The sequence below is a fragment of the Xiphophorus maculatus genome, chromosome 7 (genome assembly GCF_002775205.1).
Source record: "Xiphophorus maculatus strain JP 163 A chromosome 7, X_maculatus-5.0-male, whole genome shotgun sequence".
In the NCBI taxonomy this organism is placed as follows: Eukaryota; Metazoa; Chordata; class Actinopteri; order Cyprinodontiformes; family Poeciliidae; genus Xiphophorus; species Xiphophorus maculatus.
Genome location: NC_036449.1, coordinates 29,562,676 through 29,584,489, shown reverse-complemented (window position 1 = coordinate 29,584,489; position 21,814 = coordinate 29,562,676). Strand labels below are relative to the sequence as shown.

General features: G+C 41.3%; 1 protein-coding gene across 1 annotated transcript; it reads right to left on the bottom strand.

The window, feature by feature from the left end:
* Nucleotides 1-505: 505 nt before the first annotated feature.
* LOC102238026 (caveolae-associated protein 2-like) lies at nt 506-18,276 on the bottom strand. The gene is made up of 2 exons (XM_005798173.2): nt 17,624-18,276; nt 506-3,781 (listed from the first exon to the last, which is right to left on the bottom strand). The coding sequence occupies exons 1-2, from the start codon at nt 18,167-18,169 to the stop codon at nt 2,915-2,917; spliced, it is 1,413 nt and encodes a 470-aa protein (XP_005798230.1). The 5' UTR covers nt 18,170-18,276; the 3' UTR covers nt 506-2,914.
* Nucleotides 18,277-21,814: the final 3,538 nt, after the last annotated feature.

Below are 21,814 nucleotides of genomic sequence, written 5' to 3'. Positions count from 1 at the left end.
TTACACATCCCATAGATTGTTTCTGAAGTGATGCACCATATTTCTCATTTCCCAGATATTTTTAATCCCATCATGAGTAAAAGAGCAGAAACTATTCATCAGAATGAGCTTTGAATGACAATATTTTCAGTAAATACATCTCTGACTGAAAACTGATCTATTTAAAAAATAATAACAAGCAACCGGGCAAAATATCCAACAATAAAAGCAGTTAGTATATATTAGAATATGTAATATAAAAGTGTTTCATTTTTATCTGCTTTCAGGTGTAAACAAACATGAATACTTCTGCAATTCACTAAATATTTGTTTTTTACTCAGATACGCAAATATATCTCAAACAGTGTAAATCAATGACATAATTTATTTTAATTTCCCAATAATTTCACACAAATGAAGCATTCACATATATATATATATATATATATATATAAATTCCCTTCTCACCCACCGCGGGTGGTTTCTTATCCACCCATATATATATATATATATATATATATTCATTGAGGCTTGGTTTAAGTGGCTAACAGAAAAAAAAAATATATATATACTGTATGTAATTGTGCAAAAACAATAAAATTAGCGTTAATCTTCCATAAAGACCTCAGGGATAACAGATCAGTAAATGCATGTTTTGCATAGTTAATATGGAGATGATATATTTAGATTTTTTTTTAATTTATTGTTTTTTGGGGGATTTATTCCATCCGGGATCAGCAGTTTATGTGCCTATAAGACAAGCTGCAACAGATCATTGATCCCATAAAAAACATGTCTATTCCCATGGTTCAATGCAAGCCTCAATGCAGAAAAACATTTTTAAAATCCTGCCTGAAATCACCCAGGGCGACTTCACGGTCCCTTCCAGCACCTGCAGAACTTTCCCACAGTTTCCAGCACACCTGTGGTTCTCCCTGAACCTCCACCAGTTTCAGACTGGGAGGCCAGGAGGATGAAATGTGTGCCAAGCAGAAGCCGTCTGTCAAACCTGGGAATGCTTTCCTCCGCTTTTATCTGCTCTGTCTACCGTCCAGCAGCCGCTCAAACTCTGTAAATTACTGTTAGAAATTTAAATGATTCCGATATAAACTTTTGTTTTTATGCATTTGGAAAACTTTGATCTACAAGATGCAATCGATTAGAGTTAAACAGGAGACACATTCCTGGTGTGTTTTTACTCAGCAAAGCCACTGGAATCCGTCCATACAGGTGAGCAATTACTCAGACCAGCTTGTGCAAGTCGAAGGCAGCGCAGCAGGATGCATGAGGCGTGGAAAATTTAATAAGCAGAAGCAATAATCATCCTGTTTTAGATGTAAATCTGTATTAAAATGAATCCACACCAAAGCAATGCAAAGCCGAGGTGGTAATGATGACAGTCAGCAAAGAAAAGTTCAGATTCCAGGCGATCTGCAGCAGCAAAGATACGGAAAAACAACGGGGTCAAACATTATCATGATGCCTTGAACAGGCTAGGATAGAGATAAAACATATTCATTACTGTTTTTGTTTAAAATCATTCTTGGGTAATGGGATTTTACATCTTTGAAAAGCAGAAGTGGAGCCTCCCACACAACCAACAGGAATGCAGCAACTGGTTTCTGTATGGTGAGACGACAACAACCACTTGTTACTTCCAGCAGCCATTGTACAGCCCATACAGCGGTAAAACCAGCTGGTGCTCAGCTTAGGTTGCTAGGTAACGGGCGGAACTCGACTGGGGTTGCTAGGTAACGACAGAGTGCCCGTGGAATGTGGCTTAACAATCGGGAGGTTTGTGAAGCGGCTCTTTTTCCAGGCACCAAAAAATCTTAACTTACTGCCAGAAAACAGCTGACAGTAAGTTTTTCTCTGTGTTTTCTGTTTTTTTCTCGGTGTTTTCTGGTTTTTCTCGGTGTTTTCTGGTTTTTCTCTCGGTGTTCTCTGGGTTGGATTGTTTTAGAATCAGTAGAAACCCAAACGGAAGAATAAAAACATGCAAAATTTGCATTTTTCAAAAATAGTTCTCCTTTAATTAAGCCACCAAGCTTTTGTGTAATGTTAGTTCTCCAAGTGTTGTTTTAATTTGCATTACATTAAGTCTGAAGTTTTGCTGGGTTTTTACAGTTTTTATATAAAGAAATGTTAAATGTATCTATTTTGATGGACATATTACCATCAGTAATGTTACTATAGAAAGGTATTTAATCAAAACCCTTCTATAATTTTGTGAAAGGAAGTTATTTTCTGTTTAAAGAAACATTTTCCATAACTTTCTGCCCCTAAAATCCTAAAACAAATAGAACTGTGACTTTAGTCAAATTAAATCCCAGGTTACTGCCACCAAACTTTAGCAATTCTCTCCCTTTATATACATTTTTAATGTTTTTAATAGTTTTTAGGTATTTCCCCACACCCATCATATAGGAATAATTTACAGTTGTTCTTGTTTTGATAGTATTAATATACTATTACTACAACATGGTGTTCCAAATCAGTTATAAGATCAGAAAATAAGAGGAAAACAGATTTACAATTGCTGGGTTGTAACAGAAGACGGTGGACGACCAGATTCACCGGTTGGGTAGGATCTGGAAATCCAGTAAACAACCTCAACAAGCCTACAAAGAGGAAGAAAAGGAAAAAAAACAACCCGTCTCATTCCAGCTCCGGCACAACCTGGCAACGCACTGCCTCAGCAGGTTCTGTTTTTCTTTCTCACTTTCCAGGGAACAAAAGAGGCCGTTTTTCAGCGAGGAACCTCCTGCAGGAGGAAGACGGTTGCTCCAGCACCCTGGAGATGTTGGTGATGTGGCCGGGGGTTATGGTGGATCCCGACCCGACAGCCAGGTGCGACTTTTCGATCTTCTGTAATCCTAGGAACTCAAAGACGAATAGAAGAGGAATCGGACTTGATGCTTTCAGCCGATTGGCATTAAGACACTTGCTCCACGGCGATCGTTTCTGTAATCTGGACTTCAGCCGCCACCTCAACTGGGCTTTTCTGCTTCTCTTGATCCTCCTCTTCCTCCTCCTCATCCTCACCAACATCTTCGTCGTGCTCCGGAACCGCCAGGCCAGCCAGACCCTCGCCGTTGATCTCCGCCTCAACGCTGGAGGACTTCCCGTTGACGGACACCTCTGCCTGGATGGTTTCCGTCGTGGTCGGACTCAGGGTCTCCACCACCTCCTTCATCACCTCTTCCTGGATGTGAACCTCACCTGAGGGAATCTTACCACCCAGACCGGTCAGCGCAGGGATTTCCACATGGGTTTGTTCAACAGGGGAATTTATTTCTTGAGCGGGCGCATCCCCATCTCTGACCTTCTTTACGTTGAAGGTCATTGGGGAAATCTTGAAGGACGAGGCCCTGGCGGTTGGAGACTTGGAGTGGCTCGGGGTGAAGCTCTTCTTGATCTTCTCGCGCTTCTCTGGAGGAACAATCTTGGAGGTGATCTGGTTTACCTTCTCGCCGATCTTGGCTTGTGTGAAGACCTTCTTTATGCTGTCGACCTTCTTCAGACTGGAGCGTTTGAACCGGTCAGACCTTCTTTCGAATTTGATGGGGGAGACTTCGTACTCCAGGGAGTCGCCCTCGTCTCGTTGGGACGCAGCGCACGCCAGGTCGGGGTCGTCGTCTGAGGACAGACTGATCTTCTGGAGCATCTCTTCCTGAGTGCGGCCGCCTTCAATAGATCCTGTGATAGACGGAGCCGGCTGGATGGTGGACTCTGCGTCATACTGGCTTGGTACGGGAGTTTTGGGGGAGACCACCAAGTTGGCAGGGATCTCATTGTCTTCCTATTGGGGGACAGAAGAAAGAGATGGATGTTAAAGGAGATCGATTATGGTCCCTTGAACAGGTTAGGATAGGTTTATGGATGATACAAAACATGTTTTTTTACATAAAATTAAGTTTTTAGTCGGGTGAGTCCTGCCTATTTTGAGCTGTTTAAGGGCATCCTGTCACTTTAAATCCAAATAAGATGCTGCTGGCCTTCGTTCCAGCTGAACATTTACAATCACACAAACAGATGCACAATTATACAAATGTACATCTTTGAAAAGCAGAAGTGGAACTGTCTGCACAAAAAACAAGAATGCAGCAGGTGGTTTCTGGATGATAAGTCAGCAACAAAACTCGGTGTACAATGGCTGCTGGAGAACAGCAGCCATTGTACACCACATACAGCAGTGAAACCAGCTGACCAACCATGCTGGAGCTCAGCTCCGGTTGCTAGGTAACGGGCGGAACTCGGCTGGGGTTGCTACGTTACATTCAGGAGGTTTTTTAAGCGAATATAACAAAAATAACATTTCTGATCATGCCATCAGTTGTGTGTTTTATTTACCATCAATAACTGAAACTTATCCAGATGATAGATCAATGCCCACCCCTACTTTAAATATTACATTTCAGTACATAAATCCCTTGAACATAAAGTTGAATATCTATAGTTAAGGCGGGTAATCTCTCTTTGACATTGTGGAAGAAACGTTGACTTTGTGTTTAATATGCTTTGGCATCCAGGCTCGGTCTGAACAGACCAGTCTCTACATGCCTTTCCCCTGAATTCTGAGAAATTTCACTCGTTTCTTTTGAAGGATTCCAACACGTCTCTATATCGCACAAACACACCATAAACAGAGACGAGCTTCATATCCACCATTTGACCGGCTGCCTGCTCATCTGTGCACAATCAGGAAATCAGAAGCATGCAGGCACCAACAGTCTTCTCCTCCAGTGGGGATTTATGAGCTCCCACTCCTTTCTCTGGCCGAGCCGGAGCGAGGGAAGAGCGGCGGTGCAGATCCAGCGGCTGACATACTCCAGTGAACATGTGAAATGCTCATAAACGAACGGTGGGAGGATCACCTGAGGTTCAGAAACCCGCTGTATTGTAAATTTCACTGGTTTATAGTCCACATCACATGTTTGGGTTAACTAACTGACCGATTCAGCTGGTTAACTGTGAGACCGGCCACATGACTCACAGGATAAAAGGTCAGACTAAATGGAAACAAAGTTTAACTTTAATCTGGATTTCACTTCCATCAGGACTGAATATTAGAGATTATAGAAACATTTTTACAGTAAAAATGAAATAAAAAACACATGGATGGATGAACAGATGGATGAATGTCTTAGTTAAAAGATAAAGTCTGATTCTATTTCAGTCTTTTCCAGGCCTGGAAAATCCTTAACCTGAGTCATGGAATCGACCTTCACTGGGTTCATGTCACAGAAATTCACCAAACTTTCAGATCCAACGTTTTTTTCTCCTGAAATTCCTTCATCCAGAATCCAAAAAGAACTTTCCAAACCTCCAGAAACATTTAACCCAGCCTCTCTGCACCATTTCTGTTTTTATTTCTTCACAGTAAATCCATCTGCTTGGTGGGAAAAATGAAAGAACCGAAACTTTAACCCCGTTCCTTGTTAGGTGATGCAACCTGCATGGACGGACAGAAAGCATGCCTGCATTTCAAAGAATGCCTGGCAGCTGGCGAGACATTCCCAAAGTGCTCCCAGCATGTTTACAGACCAGGATGACTCATTTATTCATCAACGTTTGTTCTTACCTGCACCTTACAAACATTTAAAAAATAAAAATGCTTGCACACTGCGGCCTGTTTTTAAAGCGCTGGTATCTCCTGGCCGGATCTAAAAAAAAAAAATCCAGCTATGAATCAAGGCTCCGGTGTGGGCCAGGCATGTGAGATATCTCCCAGGTAAAGAGAATAAATCTGTCAGCGTGTTCTGAAGACGGGGCCAACCCAAACCCGGAGAACAGCCGTGAGTTATTAACAGGAGAAAGAACAATAAAAGCTTTAGGAGGAAACTTGGTTTAGTCAGATAACTCCAGCAATGTAAAAAAATCTGGTCCAATCTGATATGTTGTTTTGTAATTTAAGAACCAAGCCAGCTAAAACATCCTGGAACATTAATTTCTGGGTTTGAACCAATAAATCTCTTTTTCTCTTGGTATTCACAGCTGCCCCAAAACAATTGAAATCCACAAAAACTTGATTTTTTTTTCTAAAAACACTCATAACTATGTTTTTATAGTACTTCTAAGTTAGAACTAACACTGTTAGCTCCATTAGTTCTAACTAACTAACACTAACATAGTTAATATTAGTTAGAACTATTAGTTAGCGCTAACTAATAGTTGTTTAGTGCTATTAGTTAGAAGTTAGTTAGAAGAGCGGCTTTCTGCTCTTTGGCTAATCAACCTCGCTCTCGTTGCTCAAACAAATGGTGTTAGCATTGATCCTGCTAATACCATTAGTTGGCTCAATGGTATTTTATCCTGCTAATAGTGTTAGCTTTAGCCAATGTGTTAGCTTTAGCTAATGGTGTTAGATCCTTTTAAAGGTGTTAATGTTAGCTAATGTTTTAGCTCCTGTTTGTGTTATTGGATCCTGCTAAAGGTTTTTGTGCTAGCTAATGGACTTAACTTGTGCTAAAAGTGTTAGCTCAAGCTAATCTAGCAAACAGTAGTTGATTATATTTGTTTGTATCAGTGAAAACTAGTCAGTTTTTCTAGTCCAGATGTTTTGTAGGCTGTCCTGATCAGCCTCCATCATCTTGACGTCTTTGTTTTGTTTGAATCCACTACAACCTTAAGTTAAGCAAATACTTTTAGAAATAGATTTTTAAAAGACTTTGAAAACAGAAGTTTTAATTGGCCTTGACCGCAGCTATCTGTCCATCTGTTCTTTCTACAGTTGGACACAGTGCAGCTCCAGCCACACAGCGGAAACGTCCGATAATCATCAAAAACAAACAGTCACATAATTAAAAGTCAGGATATTTTTAGGATGTAAACAAAAAGCAGGAAACTGGCCTGGAGGAGAATGTTATGTTTTCAGCTTTTCTCCTTTTAAACAGCGGATAAAATTAGATTTGAACAGATTTTTCCTCAATAAATATTTTTCTATTTACATGAAATTCACACAAAATGTTGGAAACAATCCAAGCAATCCACAAATATAAAGGAAATGAAATTAATTTAACCGGCTGTGAGTCAGGATTGGTTTTAATCAGCTCCACTCTCACAGGTTATTATGAGGGAAACAGTTTATTTTGCTTTCCTGCATAAGGATGATAAGAACTTCACCGGTGTCTGGTGGAACCGCCTGTCCAGGGAACCTCAGTCCGGACATGTTGGACTCTGACTGGATCAGGTTTGATCACGAAGAAAAGCTACTGGGAGCAGAAACTGAAACTGCAATAAAGTGTTAAAATAAATCCATATTTTAAGAATAACGTCATGATAATACCAGATTAAAGTTGCAATAGTAGAATAAATCTGAATAATATGTGAATAAAATTGTAATACAAAGATATTTGTAATATTACAAGAATGTAGTCATACAAATACTTCAATAAAGTCGTAATAATAAGACAATAAAGTAACGACAATATGAGAATAATGTAGCAATAATACAGTAAGTCGTATTACTGTATTAAATTGTAACTATGCAAGAATAAATTCTCAGTAATACAAGATTAAAGTGAGGAGAATAAAGTCGTAATAATCCAAGAATAAAACTGTAATAATACGAGAATAAAGTACCGTAGAACTTTGTTCTTTTGTTTTTACAATGTTATTCTGGTAATTAATATTTTTCATACTGTGGCTGTAAAACTCTATTTTAGGCAAACAAATCCACTTAAAGGTCGACTTCCTGTAGACAACCTGCTGGTTTTCCTTCAGCCCGTTTTCAGCTGTTTAAACAACTAAACTGTAGAAACAAACTTGACCCCAGTTTGACCTTCCATAGTTTTGGAAGAAACGCCACAAACAGCCTTTTCCTCAGAACCACGTGACCCAGGACCGACTGTTCGCTTTCTGATGTTCTCCTGGGAACCTCGTCAATTATCCTCTGAGGACGGACTCATTAGTGACGACGCAGTTTGTCTGTCAGACACAGGCTTTTGTTTAAAGAAAGAAACTCTTTCAGAAGAGCAGAAAAACAAGGATAATCCAGGCTGACAGCAGAGAGCAGCGCGGTTACGCAACCTGGTGTTTATCAGCTGCATGGTACAATTAGCATCTAATGGCTAGCTTGTAAACGGACGCTCATCAGGGTGTGGCTCAGTGGATTCACCTTTCAGATAAAGGGCCATTCATGTAACTGTACACCTTTAATTTAGCTGTTTTCAGCTGAAACATCTATTTTAAATGAGCAGGTGTGTGAAGGAAGGAGAGCAACAGCAGCCGCTTCGCTTCCATCACTGATCAATTAGTTTGGAAGATAATTAAACCTGATCAAATCCAAATCAAACTTTTGAAAATAACTCCAGTCTGCTTTAAACTGATACCAAATATATTATGTAGCAAATTAGTTTAGCATATTCAAAACAAATAAGGAAAAAAGAGCAAAAGAGGGAAAGTAATCAAGAATGAAAGAAACAAGGACAGAAATAAAGAAATACCAAACAATTATTTAAAGGCAAAGATTTTTTTGTAAACGTAACCGAATCAAATGTTGGGCTAACAAAATTTGTTTGCAAAAATTTGTTTGTAATCATAAATCAAAACGATGCACCTCAACTCCTGCCGTTGGGCTGGACGTCCGGAGTCCAATCGGAAGTTTCAACCCTAAAACACAAAATCCAAGATGGCCGCCGCATATATAAGTCCAGAAATTCAGGTTCATACTCAGAAATACATGATCCATCTCAAACTGGACCAACAACCATTTAATTCACTAATTCAAGTCCACAGTTTCATATTTCTAGTTGCTTTTTTTCTTCAGATTTTGAAGTTCATGAAGTTTCACATCAAATCAATCAAAATGTCCAGCTGCTGTTCACAGACAGCTGTATCCAGAAAGTTGAGTGGAAGGACAAAGTATGAGCCACCACACACCAGCGTATTTAAAAGTATAGTTGGACTATAACTGTTAAATTCTTTATTGGTTCTATGTTTTGGGTTTTCTTTAGCTGCATCAAAGAATCAATAAGGAAATTAAAACTTCACACGTGTCTAAATAATCTGCGTTGCACACGAGTTTAACCTTTACGGCTCAGGCAGCCAAACAGATAAACTTTCTGTTGATGTTTTTATTTGCTGCCTTTTAGTAAGAACCAGACAGAGAGGAAGCTTTAAATGAAACAGAAAGAACGGCTGGGCGGACATCTTTCTTTCCTTTCACCGTAAGTCGCTCTCTGACTCCGCCCGTCTGTAACGCGACCCGGGTCATCCAACGCTCCAACCAGAACCTTCAGCAGGAACAACGGCTGCAGCGCCTCCTGAAACCAGACCGACCGTAAAAATCTCCCCTCATCTGCAAACGTTTTGACCAGAACCATCTGTGGACACGGGAAGGAAGCAGGAAGGAAGTGGAAATCTGGGATTTGTCTTTGGAGCAGAACAAACACGATAAGCTCCATGCACACGGAAAAACACAAAAAAACAGGAAAAACACGGAAAAACACAAAAAACACGGAAAAAATATGGAAAAAATACAGTAAAACACGGAAAAATAAGTTTTATTATTAATCAAATAATTTTTTCCTTAACAGAGCAGCTCTGAGTGACGCCTTGTGAAGAAAACCAGAAACTTCAGTCCTGAAACTAAACGAGACGAATCGCCTCCCAGAGACTCGTGGCGTCACGGCGTCACGGCCTGAAACGGCGACCTGCTCAGTTAATGAGCCCGAGTCTCTGGAAATGAGGAAACTGGCGAGTTCATCGGCCTTTCTGCGTCGCCATCACGCAACACGGCGGCCTATTCAAGCCCGTCGCCATGGTGACACCATGGCGATGTAATCTTGGAGCAAACCATTATTTTACATATCCGGATCGTGATGTTTAACTTTCTGTGACATCAGAGTAACGTGAAGCTGCAGCTGTTGGAGTTTTTATCGCTTTAACTTCCTGATCAGCATCACAAAAGTTTCACAGCTGGTTTAAAATCTTTTTTTGTCAGGAATGATGGAAAAACGTTTTCCGGAGTTCCGCGTCGACATTCCTCCACATTTCCAGTTCAATACGTCAGTAAGCCGCAGTGCAGAGCCATTCTTTTTCATATCAACCGTTGTTTGATAAGAGCAAAGCAGAGATAATGTTGGACAATGCTTTTGGCTTCAGGGCAAGATGGCCACCGCAAAAGTCCAGGAAGTTATTATTGTTCGTTTTTAATGTTTCAGACGGAAGTAAAAGGAAAACCAGCAGAAAGCTGATTGTGTTTCCCTTCCTGACAGGAACGCCGAGGCTCCGGGGAACCAATCAGAGGAACGAGATTCACACTCAGAGCTGAGCAGGAAGTTTGTCAATGTTTGTGTTTGGATGAACTCATTGAATCAGCTCTGACTTTCTAAAGCTACAAACAAAACAAACAAAACTCCTTCAGTGACAAACTGCTGCGTCCGAGGCGCACAGAGCAGCGTTAAGGCAGATCCTTCCTCCAGCAGCTGGGACTCATTTCTGCTGGTATTTCCACATCTTTTAGTTTCATCTACTGTAAATAAGTACGAAGGTGGTGGAGTACTAAGGTGGTGGAGTACTAAGGTAGGGAAATAGATTACAACAAAGTCATAATATTAAAAGAAAGACAATCTGAATAATGGAATAAAATCGTGCAACAAAGTCATGATAAACGAGAATAAATTTGTAATTTACAAGGATAAAGTTGGAATAACACCATAAAAACGTCAAATAAAAATAAAGTCGGAATATTGTGGAAAAAAGTCGTAAAAATACAAGAATAAAGTTGTACAACAAAAAGTCATATTATGAAAATTAAGCCATTATAATGCGAGAAAAAGTCATGTGAAAATAAACTTATATTATTACTACTTTACTCTTGTATTATAAGAATGAAGTTCTATGACAATGTCAGAATATTACCAGAAAAAGTTGCTGTATCAGTAGAATGCAGTGGTAATTTTATGATAACAAGAAAAACTTAAAATGAGACATGTTGAGTCTTATGAAGCTATATTTTGGTTTTATTAATACTTCAGATTTTAACACATCATTAAATTATTTTCTGCATCAGGATTTCAAACGATTGAGCAACAACTGAATCTGCAGACCTGCTGCTCATGACTATCAAAGCTTTTCTCTCATTAAAAACTTTTCCTAATAATTTTATGATCTTGTTCAGGGAACATTGCTACTTTATTTTTAATAAAGCAGCTTTTGTAAAGTTTATAAAGATGATCCTCAGTTCCACATTCCTTGGATCAGCAGATATCTGATGTATGTTTCAGTTTGAATGTTTCTGAATGTTATAATTTAATTTGTTTGTTTTATATTTGTGTGAACCTACATGCTGCTGCCTCATTTTCCTCTCTGTGGGACAATAAAGGACATTTTTCTTCTATAAACTGTTTTAATCGGGCCTCTATTAGAACCATCTACTGGAACCTAGCAAGGGTGTACTTACTTTTTTATAAGATTTTAACAGTATTAATTATATTATTTTAATAAATAATGATGGTTTTGAATCTGTTTTATGTTTTTCTTCACTTGAGTTTCGAATTAAATGCATTTTTTAACCTGGTAAAAATCAGAATCATGTGAATGTTCAAGAGGGTGTACTTACTTATTTTGCATGACTGTATGATATGATATCAAGCCAACTATTTTAGTTTGTTAAATTCTGTTTCTGTTGACATTTAACTTGTGTTGTGGAAAAAATAACTTTAACAAGAGTTTGGATGAGAAGAAATAAGAAATTTATTAAAACCTTGCAAGGTGAGAACAGAAATAAAGAGTCAGTCAGTCAGTCAGTCAGTCAGTCAGTCAGTCAGTCAGTCAGTCTGTCTGCTCTGACCAACAGTGGATCTGGCTTCCTTTTATAGGTTCTGGTCAGAGAAGAGAGACTTGATTGGACGAGAGGTGTCCAATCAAGTCTCTCTTGTCTTGATTGGACAAGACAAGAGGTGTTGTCCATCTGTGTGGGCAAGACCAACACTGATGGTCTTACCATTTGTCTGTTGTTAAGGAAACAGGGTTGTTCTTTCATGCTAATGAGGGCAGATAAGTTCTGGGTTGGGGAAGTAACACTTAGTCTCCAGGATCAAGAAGCTTCTGCTGTTACATGACACTGCAGAGGTCAATCTGAGAGCAGCTTGACCAATCTCATGATGAGACCATGTAGAAAAACCTAAAGCAGAAGAGAATGGTGAGGAGCACATTATAAAATTTTCCATTACACTGGATGTGAAGCAGAAGAGAGCAAACGGGTGCGGACGTGGGTTCAACCAGCCTCGTTAACGAGTTAATACCAGAGCTAAAACCAGAGACATGCAAACTATGAGCTGCCCAAAACAAAGACGCTCTGTTCCCGGTGGAACAAGCTGCTTCACAGCGTTAATGCATCCCCGTTTCTACTGTAATTAAAATGTAAAAAACGGCTCCTTCTCAGAAAGCTGGAGTCCTCACTACAAAACGTTGGACGTCTGCAGAGGAAGTTCTCCCAGGCTCTGTGACATTCTCAGGTCTTCTCTGTGTAATTCAAGCTGGAGTGTAACTAGAAGAATCTGCAGCTATAAACTTGCATTTGCCTCCAAGACTGAAACAGTTGAGCCGACTGGTCAAACCTGAATGCAGGAAGGCTCGTCTGCACGCATACAGTCTGCAAATTTCCCCAAACTTTCCTCTTAATGCTGCTGTCATCACAAGAGAAATGCAGCTCATACAATATATTCTTTTTTCCTTTCTTTGTTTCTCTGCTCATCATTTTTCCTTCTCTATATTTATCCTCAGCTCTGCGTTGTGCCGTAAACCCAGAGGATTATCCGAGGAATGAACCCCAAAGGGAAAGAAAGAATGATAACAGAGCAGGAACGTAGTTCGTAAACAAACTTCATTGTTCATTTGGAGAGCACGCCTTAACAGGCTGAGAACTCACTTTAACAAGGAGAACGGGTTTATTCCCGCTAAAAATACACAAACGTATAGAACAAAGTGCAGGAAAGTCACTTTTTCTGCTCTGATGGCACATTTACAACTTTTTGTTTTACATCAAATCTGCAATTTTAACCTAAAATAAGTCACTAGAAGCATGTGAACACCCTGAAACAAGTTATATATCACCATAAGGAACATGAAACAAACGGAGGCTGCAGCCTGTGGAGGAGGATCCGATTCCCACACAACGTCTGCACCATCTGCACCACGCAGCAGCAGCACAGACTGTTTCCACACAACTATTTCAGCTTCACAGGTACAAAGGCACCAATCTGATGCAAGAGAAAATTACTATAAATCCCCCTAAAGGCCGAACTTCACTATCTTTGTCTTTTAACAAGAAAAATATCAAACTCTGAGTTAAAAGCAAAGGAGATTGAAGAAACGGGCTATGCAGAATAATTTTACTGTGATCACTGAACTGGAGGTCACATCCTGAGAAATCTGGCTGGTTTTATCTTTTTATTTTTTAACCTTTTTTAGTTTATAAATGCATCAAGCGAACAGAGTAAAAGGTTAGGGTTAGAGAGTGATGCTTTGATGCAAAAGGGAGGATAAAGTTTTAATCTTTTAATTACAAGTTGGATTTAAAACTAATCTATGAAGGAATTTGGAGCACCTTTTTTATTTTATGTTACGTGCAATTAAAAAGTTCAAACAGTCGAGTTTCTTCGAAAGAAAATCTGAATCTTGTCTAATGAAAAACCGTCACCTTCATGTTTATTGACGAAATTTCCATGATGGCATTTGAAGCCCATTTCACCTGGACGTCTGCAGACGCTGCAGCATCAATTTGTGCAAAACTTGGCAACATCAAAGTCCTCCAACAGAGAACCCACACCTACAGCTCCTTCACTTGATCTGAATCACTTCTTCAGTTTATTGACTGGTTACATTTTCTGTTGGTTTGAGGGTTTTTCAAGCTCAAGCCTGCAGCAGTCACCTGGTAGCTGTGCCAAGCCACATTCACAACCTAAACTAACCACTAGAGTTCATTTGGAAACGTACCAAGACCATCTCATCCAGACGGTTGTTTTCATTCTGACCCAAACGAGACGCAACGATGAAGAAAACAAACCAGAGTTTGTTTTAAATGGACTAAACCAGAATATCCTCAGTTTGAGGCAGAGAACCAAACCTTTGAACGTCCTTTAAGGAGTAAATCTACCCAATGAAGCATTCTTATCACTTGATAAAAAGTTTTCTTTTCTGGAAGAAAATGCAACTAATGTGGAACCAAACATGCTTCACCATCATGTTAGGACATTAAACCCAACAGCGACAAATAAAAGTTTGACCAACAGGCCTTTTCAACTCCACTACTTAAAGACAATGAATGGGATTTATGAATTTCTTCCTCTGTATTCGAGGCTGACTTGAGTGAAAAGATTAAACAAAGAGGGAAAAACAGGCTTTACTTCCTTCTCTCTGAAGCTGGATTTAGCAACAACCTTTGATTAAGTGTTGATGCACAAAGCATCATGACGGTTGGTAACAAAGCAAACAAGAACAATGACAGGAGCTTTATCTGTCAGTGCAAACCTCTGAACTTTCCCTCCCAAGAGGTTTTTACTTCTAATCGAGCCTCTCGCTCTGATTAAATTCAATCTGGCATCCTGGATCTTCTGAGAAATAAACAGCGACAGGAAAAGTTATGATCGGCTCAGAAATAAATGACTTCTGTTGCAGGAAATGAAATTCATGCAGACTGAGGCAGGAAAGCACAATAAGGTAAACAAGCCAGTACAGCGCAGCAGTAATTAAGACCTCATTAATGACTTAGCAGAGCGGGAGACATCTTTGTCCAACTGGAGCGGGTATGGACCTCCCCGTTTCCACCTCAGCTGTCGCATACAGGAGCACGACTGTTTGGGATCAATCAGGAAGCGCTCCGGCCCTCCGCTGATATCCAATGGCCTCTGTGGTTTGAGTTTGGCAACAGATAAGTGTTATCAAAGCTCGCAGGGAATCGGAACAGGTGGTGGAACAAAAGATGAGGGCAAAAACGGAGCTACATCAAAGCAAAAGCTAAATTGAGGAAGCAAATTCTGACGTTAGGGGCAGCAGGAAACAATGGGTGCCAATTAGAATCAAGAATAAAAAGGAAAAAAGGAAAATAGTTGCACTCTATTCTATCAGTCCTCCCTCCCCTCAGGCACAGTGAGACTCTTTTACAACCGCAGTAACTGCTGCACCTCTGAATTGTTGCAACTTTTAAAATTTTTAACACAAAGTTATATTGGGTTGCTAGTGGATTGCTGTAGCGCCCCTACCACCAGGCATAGCTAATTTTCTGGTGGAAACCCTGCAAAAGCTAAACTGAGGAAGCAGAATCTGACATTAGGGGCAGCAGAAAATGATGGGTGCCAATTAGAGTAAAGAACACAAAGGAAAGGAACACAGGACTGCTCTCTGTTCCTTCAATCCTCCCTCCCCTTGGGCACAGCAAGGCTCTTTTACAACCGCAGTAACTGCTTACACCTGACCATCAAACGGCATTGCTGCATGCACGCACATGCAGGTACTTGGCCTTACTGCACCCGAATGCAGACACCGCATGCTCGGCTCACAGAAATTAAACCGAGGCTGAGCAGCTTAAAAAAACAACCAGAGAGGAGAAAAACCGATAGACCTGCAGACCGGCTTAAACAGGTTAAGGTTCTTGGCACCTGCTGCATTTGAACAACAGAGCCTCAGTACCTGGGAAACCAGATAACAACGGCGGTAAAGAGCTCTCTGTGGCTCTGCCTGAGTCAACAATGCCCCCCTCCTTCTTTTACATGACACACACACACATTCAACAGGATAAAAACCCATGCTGACTCCTAGTAAACCGGCCCATATCAGGTTTTATGGCTTTAGTGGCGACTACTGAATGACCAGAGGAACTTTTTAGGATTTTTATTTATTTATTTTTCCAGATCAGTGACTTTTACCTCCACAGGTGAAAGGAAACAGCTGAAGCTGAACATCCCGTCTAAACCCTGGAATGTGTGTGAACGCCTGCTGCAGCCTGTAAGCAGATCCAGGCAGAGTCAGCGTCTAAAGCAATCCTCTATTATCTCCTGCAGCTCCGTTCTCAGACACACCCTTCTTTTCTGGAGCACAGGGACAAGCTGTGTGTGTGTGGGTGTTGCTGGGCCCTTAAACTTGTGAATACTGGGATCATGTTGTTCACCTCTGCAGTTGTTGGTCGGAGGTCCCGTCAGGCGAGTTTCAGGCGAAAATGTGCAAAGCTTTGCAGCTGGACACACACATCCTGAACACACCCACGACTCCAGGCAAATAGGGATGCAAATGGGACTCAAACAGAGCAACATGTGTACCAACGAGAACCACATCGCTTTGAAGTTACTCTTTATAACTTAAGAACGATTTCCTTAAAAATCGATTACATTCAAAATGAAAACCGACACACTGTTCCCACTTTACTTCTGCAACAACCAAAAGAAATCACAACCAAGCGGATCTGACTCTGTCCTTCAACGTCATGAATGAGTTGAAATCTGATTCATGAGATTTCAGCAGAAAACAATGAGACGTGGTTGTTTTGAGGGAAAATCTTGAACCCAGGACTGCTTTAGCCGAGCTCTGGATGCTCAAAAACTTAATTTTTATGAACCATTTCAGAGATCTTGTATAGTTTTTTTTTTGTTTTTTTGCATTAATAGGGGAAAACATGCCTGTTTAAAACAACATGTCAAGAACTTTAACCACTGAAAACAGATTGGAGCTGACAATCACATACTTTACTACAGTACGATTAAAAACAGGTACAAATGTTTGACCCAACATCGGACCAGATGCTGGAACAAAACAAACCATTTAAAGCCTGTACTGTTGTGTCCTGAACTCAAATTAAGTCATAAACTGACTTTCCTTACAACATTTGATCAAATTGTTTTTAAAAAAGGTAATAGATGTATGAGTCTCACAACTTGATCTAATATGAGCAAAGGCGATCGACCAAAATATGAGAGAATTTAACAGGTTGAGAAATAAAATATGATAAAAAATACACATGATAGTAGCAGATTATTTAAATATTTGGTTCTGCAGTTAAAGCTGCAGTATGTAACTTTTTTTAAGTTAATTTTTTTTACATATTTGTTAAAATTGTTTCAATGTCAGAACCGTTTGTTATGAGACTATTTGTGAAAAGATTTGTTTTCTCCATTTCCTCTTGGAGCAACTATTCCTATCTGAAGATAAAACAACCAATCAGAGCCAGGAGGCGGGTCTTAGCGCTGTCAATCATCCTCATGTTTGCTACTAGTGTATGGTGAAGCTAATTAGCCTTAGCGCTAATGGCAGACTATGTCGAGGTAATGATTGACAGCACTAAGCCCCGCCTCCTGGCTCTGATTGGTCGTTTCTAGTTCGCACTGAGAGAAGACAGAGGAGCTCAATCTGTTCACTAATTATCTGTCACAACAGGATGACAGTTTCACCAAACGTAAAAAAATTTAAAATTCATAAAAGTTGAAGCAGCTGTTTGACCAAAACTCCCAGCAGTTTCATGATTCATCATGACAGCTCAGACTAAAACAACAACCTGACTGCCATCGGAGTAATCACCAGGTCTGCTGTTTTAAATAGATCTCAGAAACCGCAGTCCTCCATAATAACCTGCTGCAGTTTCACAGGTTCTGCCTCTCAAATGGCGCAAACTGAATGTTTTGGTGCAGCTTTTTTTAAACCGACTAACCTGGAAGATGAGCACTTTGAAGTTGTTCCTCTTCAGCAGGTGGTTGTGGTTGGCCTCCAGCTTCCTCACCTGCACCGCCTGCCTGTCCAGACGCTCCTTCACCTCCTTCACGTTGCCGTTGACTTTGCGGGAGCGCTCCAGCAGCTTGTTGACGCTGTTTGCGGTGGACAGGTGGGTCTTGCAGAGGCGCACCACGTCGCCCTGCACCACCCGCACGGCGCCCTCCAAGTCGGACTGCCGCTGCTCCATCCTCTGCTGGTTCTCCTGCACCGTCTCCGTCATGTTCATCAGATTCTGCAGCAGCGCCATCACCGTGATGGCGCTCACCTGGCCGGGCGGGGAGGGCGGGGAGGCCGCGGCGGGGCTCAGGGGCCCCCGCAGGCTGAGCCGATTCAGGGTCCCGGTGGAGGTCGGGGACCAGGGGGCGGAGGACGGGCTGATCTGCAGCTCCGTGTTGTTGGGCTGCAGCTGTGGGAGGGTGTGGGTGCTGCCAGATACACTGACCGACACGCTGCCGGGCTCTGCGTGGGACCCTTCGTCTTCCATGGCTCCTGAACTCAAACAGTTCCTCTGCAGAGGGGTGGGAGGTTGCTGTCACTCTGCCGGGCTCCGCAGCGACTGCAGGCGGGCTGAGGAGCTCCTTGGAGTGGGTTCGGCCTCCACGCCCCTTTCTGACACGCACAAACACGCCGTGAACTTTTTAAACACCTCCCCTGCGGGCTGAAAGGAGGGGCCGCGTTGCTAAGGGAGACGAGCAGGCCGAGCCCTGCTGCTGCCTGAGAGGAAATCCAGACCGACTGATGGGAGTTCCGGCTCCGTTTGGGATCCTGGCTCCATGGATCGGCTCACCTAAAAGAACCGGTTCTTTTGACTCACAAACGGCGTTTCAGTCACTTTTCTAATATAGATATAGGAGATGTAACACGGAGTGTTAGAGTCATTGTAGATAGATAAAAAAAAGGAGTAAATTTCCGCCAAAAAATTAAAACCTTTGAGATTAATCTCAGAACTTTTCTAGGAAAAACAAGATAATTTCTGAGACCCTAAAGATAAAAATTTGCTAGAAAAAACTCCAAAGTTTTGAGATTAATCTCAGAAAGATTCAAGTTTGTTGGCGGATATTTACTACGCCTTTTTTTTTTTTTCTCCAAAGAGTTTTTGCGGCGCTAGTGGCGCGTATTTTTTCGACAGTAGGCAGACAGGAAGGAGGGGAGACATGCGGTAAAGGTCGTCGGGACCGGGAGTCGAACCCGCGACGTCCGCGTCGTGGACGGAGGCCTCCAAACGTGGGGCGTGCTAACCCGCTGCACCCTGACTACACCTTTTTAAAACATCTACAACGGCCCTAATACGTCACCATATTGTTGTGACCGAATAATCACATACACATTTACACACATACAGTTTTATAAACTTTCATTTGATTAAAGTTCAGCATCTATGTTGAAGTTTTGTTCTTTGACCATAACGATTCTTCAAGTAGTTTGATGTTTATATTAACCCTGTATATTGCGGCGCATTAGCATTAGCTTCTACTTATTACTTCGTTGGTTTAACACTTTAGCATTAGCTTCTCTCAGATACCATGTTGGTATACCGCTTTAGCTTCCACTAATTACTGAATGGGCTCTTTGCACCTCAGCTTCCGGGGAAAAGCGGCTCAATCTTTTCCGATCTATTGAAAAAGGCTCTTTCCACTGGGTGTTTGCAGGGCTTGTCCAAGGTAACAATTAATGATGAACATCGATCCGAAGCTCCAACAAGTAACCTGGAGAATGGTTTTAAGATGTTCGCCTCGTTATACACAGATACGAAGGTGAGTTTTACTTTCCTTAAACTTTGTGGCTAACATTAGCTTTAGCTTATACTAGACATTTTTCTTGTAAAAATGTGCTATTTAAGTATCTAAACATTTTTCATCCATTCATTAACAGACAATGTTTTTACCTTGTGTTCAAGTATATTACGTGGTTTATTGTCGTTAGTGTCAGAGACCAAGTAACGGGGATTTTACGGTTCAGGCTTTTTGCTTCTGAAGCCTGAGGAACAACAAGCCCATAGCTTAACAGTAGAGCAGCTCTGGTGTCGGAGTTCTAGTTCAGCTGACTGTTCAGGTTCAGAGTTGTTGCTTTTAGAAAAATATGGCCGTGTTCCTTAAGGTCTCTGTGTTACTTCGCTTTATTAGTTTTGCATGTTTCTTGTGAAGCAGGACGGTGTTTCCAGCAGTGTGTACAGGCGGATCAGTAGCTCGGCTGTCTGGCTCTGGTCTGCTCTCTGGTTCCCATAAACTCTTTCAGGCTGAATACAGAAGTGATTCCATGGAAATAACACAGGAGGCTCCTTTACTTTCTGCTTTAGGCTGAACAAGTTGATCCGGAGTGAAGTGAAGGCTGTAAACTTTGCTGTGCTGCGTTAGCTTTAACTGGTAGCCACGAATATTTACAAACCATCGTCTTCTTAATTCAGGATCATTTGGAAATCCATGAAAACTTAAAAGCCCATTATATTAGGAAGACAATAATGTTCATAGTATTGTTTTACTTGAGTCTGAAATAAGACTTTGTCTTCTCTAGCTGTCATGGTAACTCAAAGCGGAAACAAGAGCCGCATTTGCTCATGCGGTTGTGACGTCAGCGCGGCAGGTGCAAAGAGCCCATTAGTGCAGCTCTTTAGCATTAGCTTCTTTTAATTGCTAAATTGGCTTAGAGCTTTAGCATTAGCTTCTGCTAAATACCATGTTAGTAAAGCATTGCAGCATTAGCAGAACTGATGTTTATGGTCAGTGCTTTAGGGTTAGCGCTGCTAGCTTTTTGTCAGTGAGCTGGCAGAAGCAGCCGGCTCAGTCTGGGCCGACTCACAGCTACAGTGAGTGAATGTCAGCTCTTCCTTGCATTTCGGCCTGCTGTGTGTCCATTCCACATTGAGCATGCCTGGCTGCATCTGTTAAATAAAAGTGAGGGCTACCTTTGTTTACAGCACTGGCTGCTGTTCGTTCGCATCGAGCCAAACTGTCCCAGACTGTCCAGAACAAAAACAGCGCAGAAGTTTCTGCTTAACAACAACTCATTCAGGCTTTTTCTCCAAAGACTCAATGGGACTTTAAGCCGCCTGGTACCTGCCTGCTCCTGCTCCTCCAGGCTCAGATTATGGTGTCTATCTGAGTGTGTTTCTCTTGTTCAGTTCTGTATCATGGCATGGAAATGTGGAAATCCCTGTTCCAACCATGAGCTCATCTGCAGGCTGGCATCCTGCCTGCTCTCTCTTTCTCAATCTTCGCCTCTGTCACTGTAAATCTTTTATTCATAGTAACGCGATCACATGCTGTAGGGGCAAATAAAGCAGGAATGTGTCGCAATCCGAGTGGAAGTCACAGCATGTTGCGAGGCGTGTTTTTATCTGACGGATTGATTTTCTCACAGAAACAAAATGATACATCCGACCTACGACTCCGTTATCAGAGCATACAGGCAATGAAATCTGCGTTGGGTTGGCTAAGTTAAAGAAGCATTGTTTCCTCTAATATCAATACATTCACACCCATAAACTGGGATTAGGCTTCCTGTAAGTGCTGGTTAAAACACACAGAGGAGCCACACCTTGGGACAATAGTACAAAACTGCTGCAAAACGACTCCGTCCTTCTTCTATTCAAACCTGAAGCACGAACCAAGACCAGAGTCAATACCTCACGATTGTTTTGTGTGTAAATTTTGATTGGAGGAACATTTGCAAAAACTGGTGTTTGCATGTTTGGGTTGGTTTATTGTTTGGACGGTTGAACCTGGGTGTTTAAGAGCATCCACATTTAACTGTCTTGCTGTATTTCTCCCAGTCGACAGTTGGTGATTTCAGGTGAACCCTCGTCTTACCTTTATCCTCCAGCAGCTCGTCAATGTTTCTAATCGACTCGTTGGCTTCCCAACATGCCCACACCCACTGGAAACCAGACAGGGCAGCGGCATATCCAGTAGCTAAGAGTTTGGACGCCATGTCATGAGCTGCAACCAACCGTTTATATACTGGAGAGTAAATAGTTGCTGCATTTAATGTTAAATTACAAGTAAGTACAGCATTAAAATGAAAATGATCAAAAGAAAGAAATACGTACAAATAAATACAATAAAAATGGAAAGGGTCTTTTTAAAAAAAGGCATGTTTGACTGAGATTTTTCTTCAGTTTGTTTGTTTTTGC

Coding starts and splice junctions, on each gene's coding strand:
- LOC102238026 (XM_005798173.2), bottom strand. CDS start 18,169: ATGGAAGACGAAGGGTCCCACGCAGAGCCCGGCAGCGTGTCGGTCAGT. Junction 3,782..17,623: donor TCAAAGTGCTCATCTTCCAG/GTTAGTCGGTTT, acceptor GTCCCCCAATAG/GAAGACAATGAGATCCCTGC.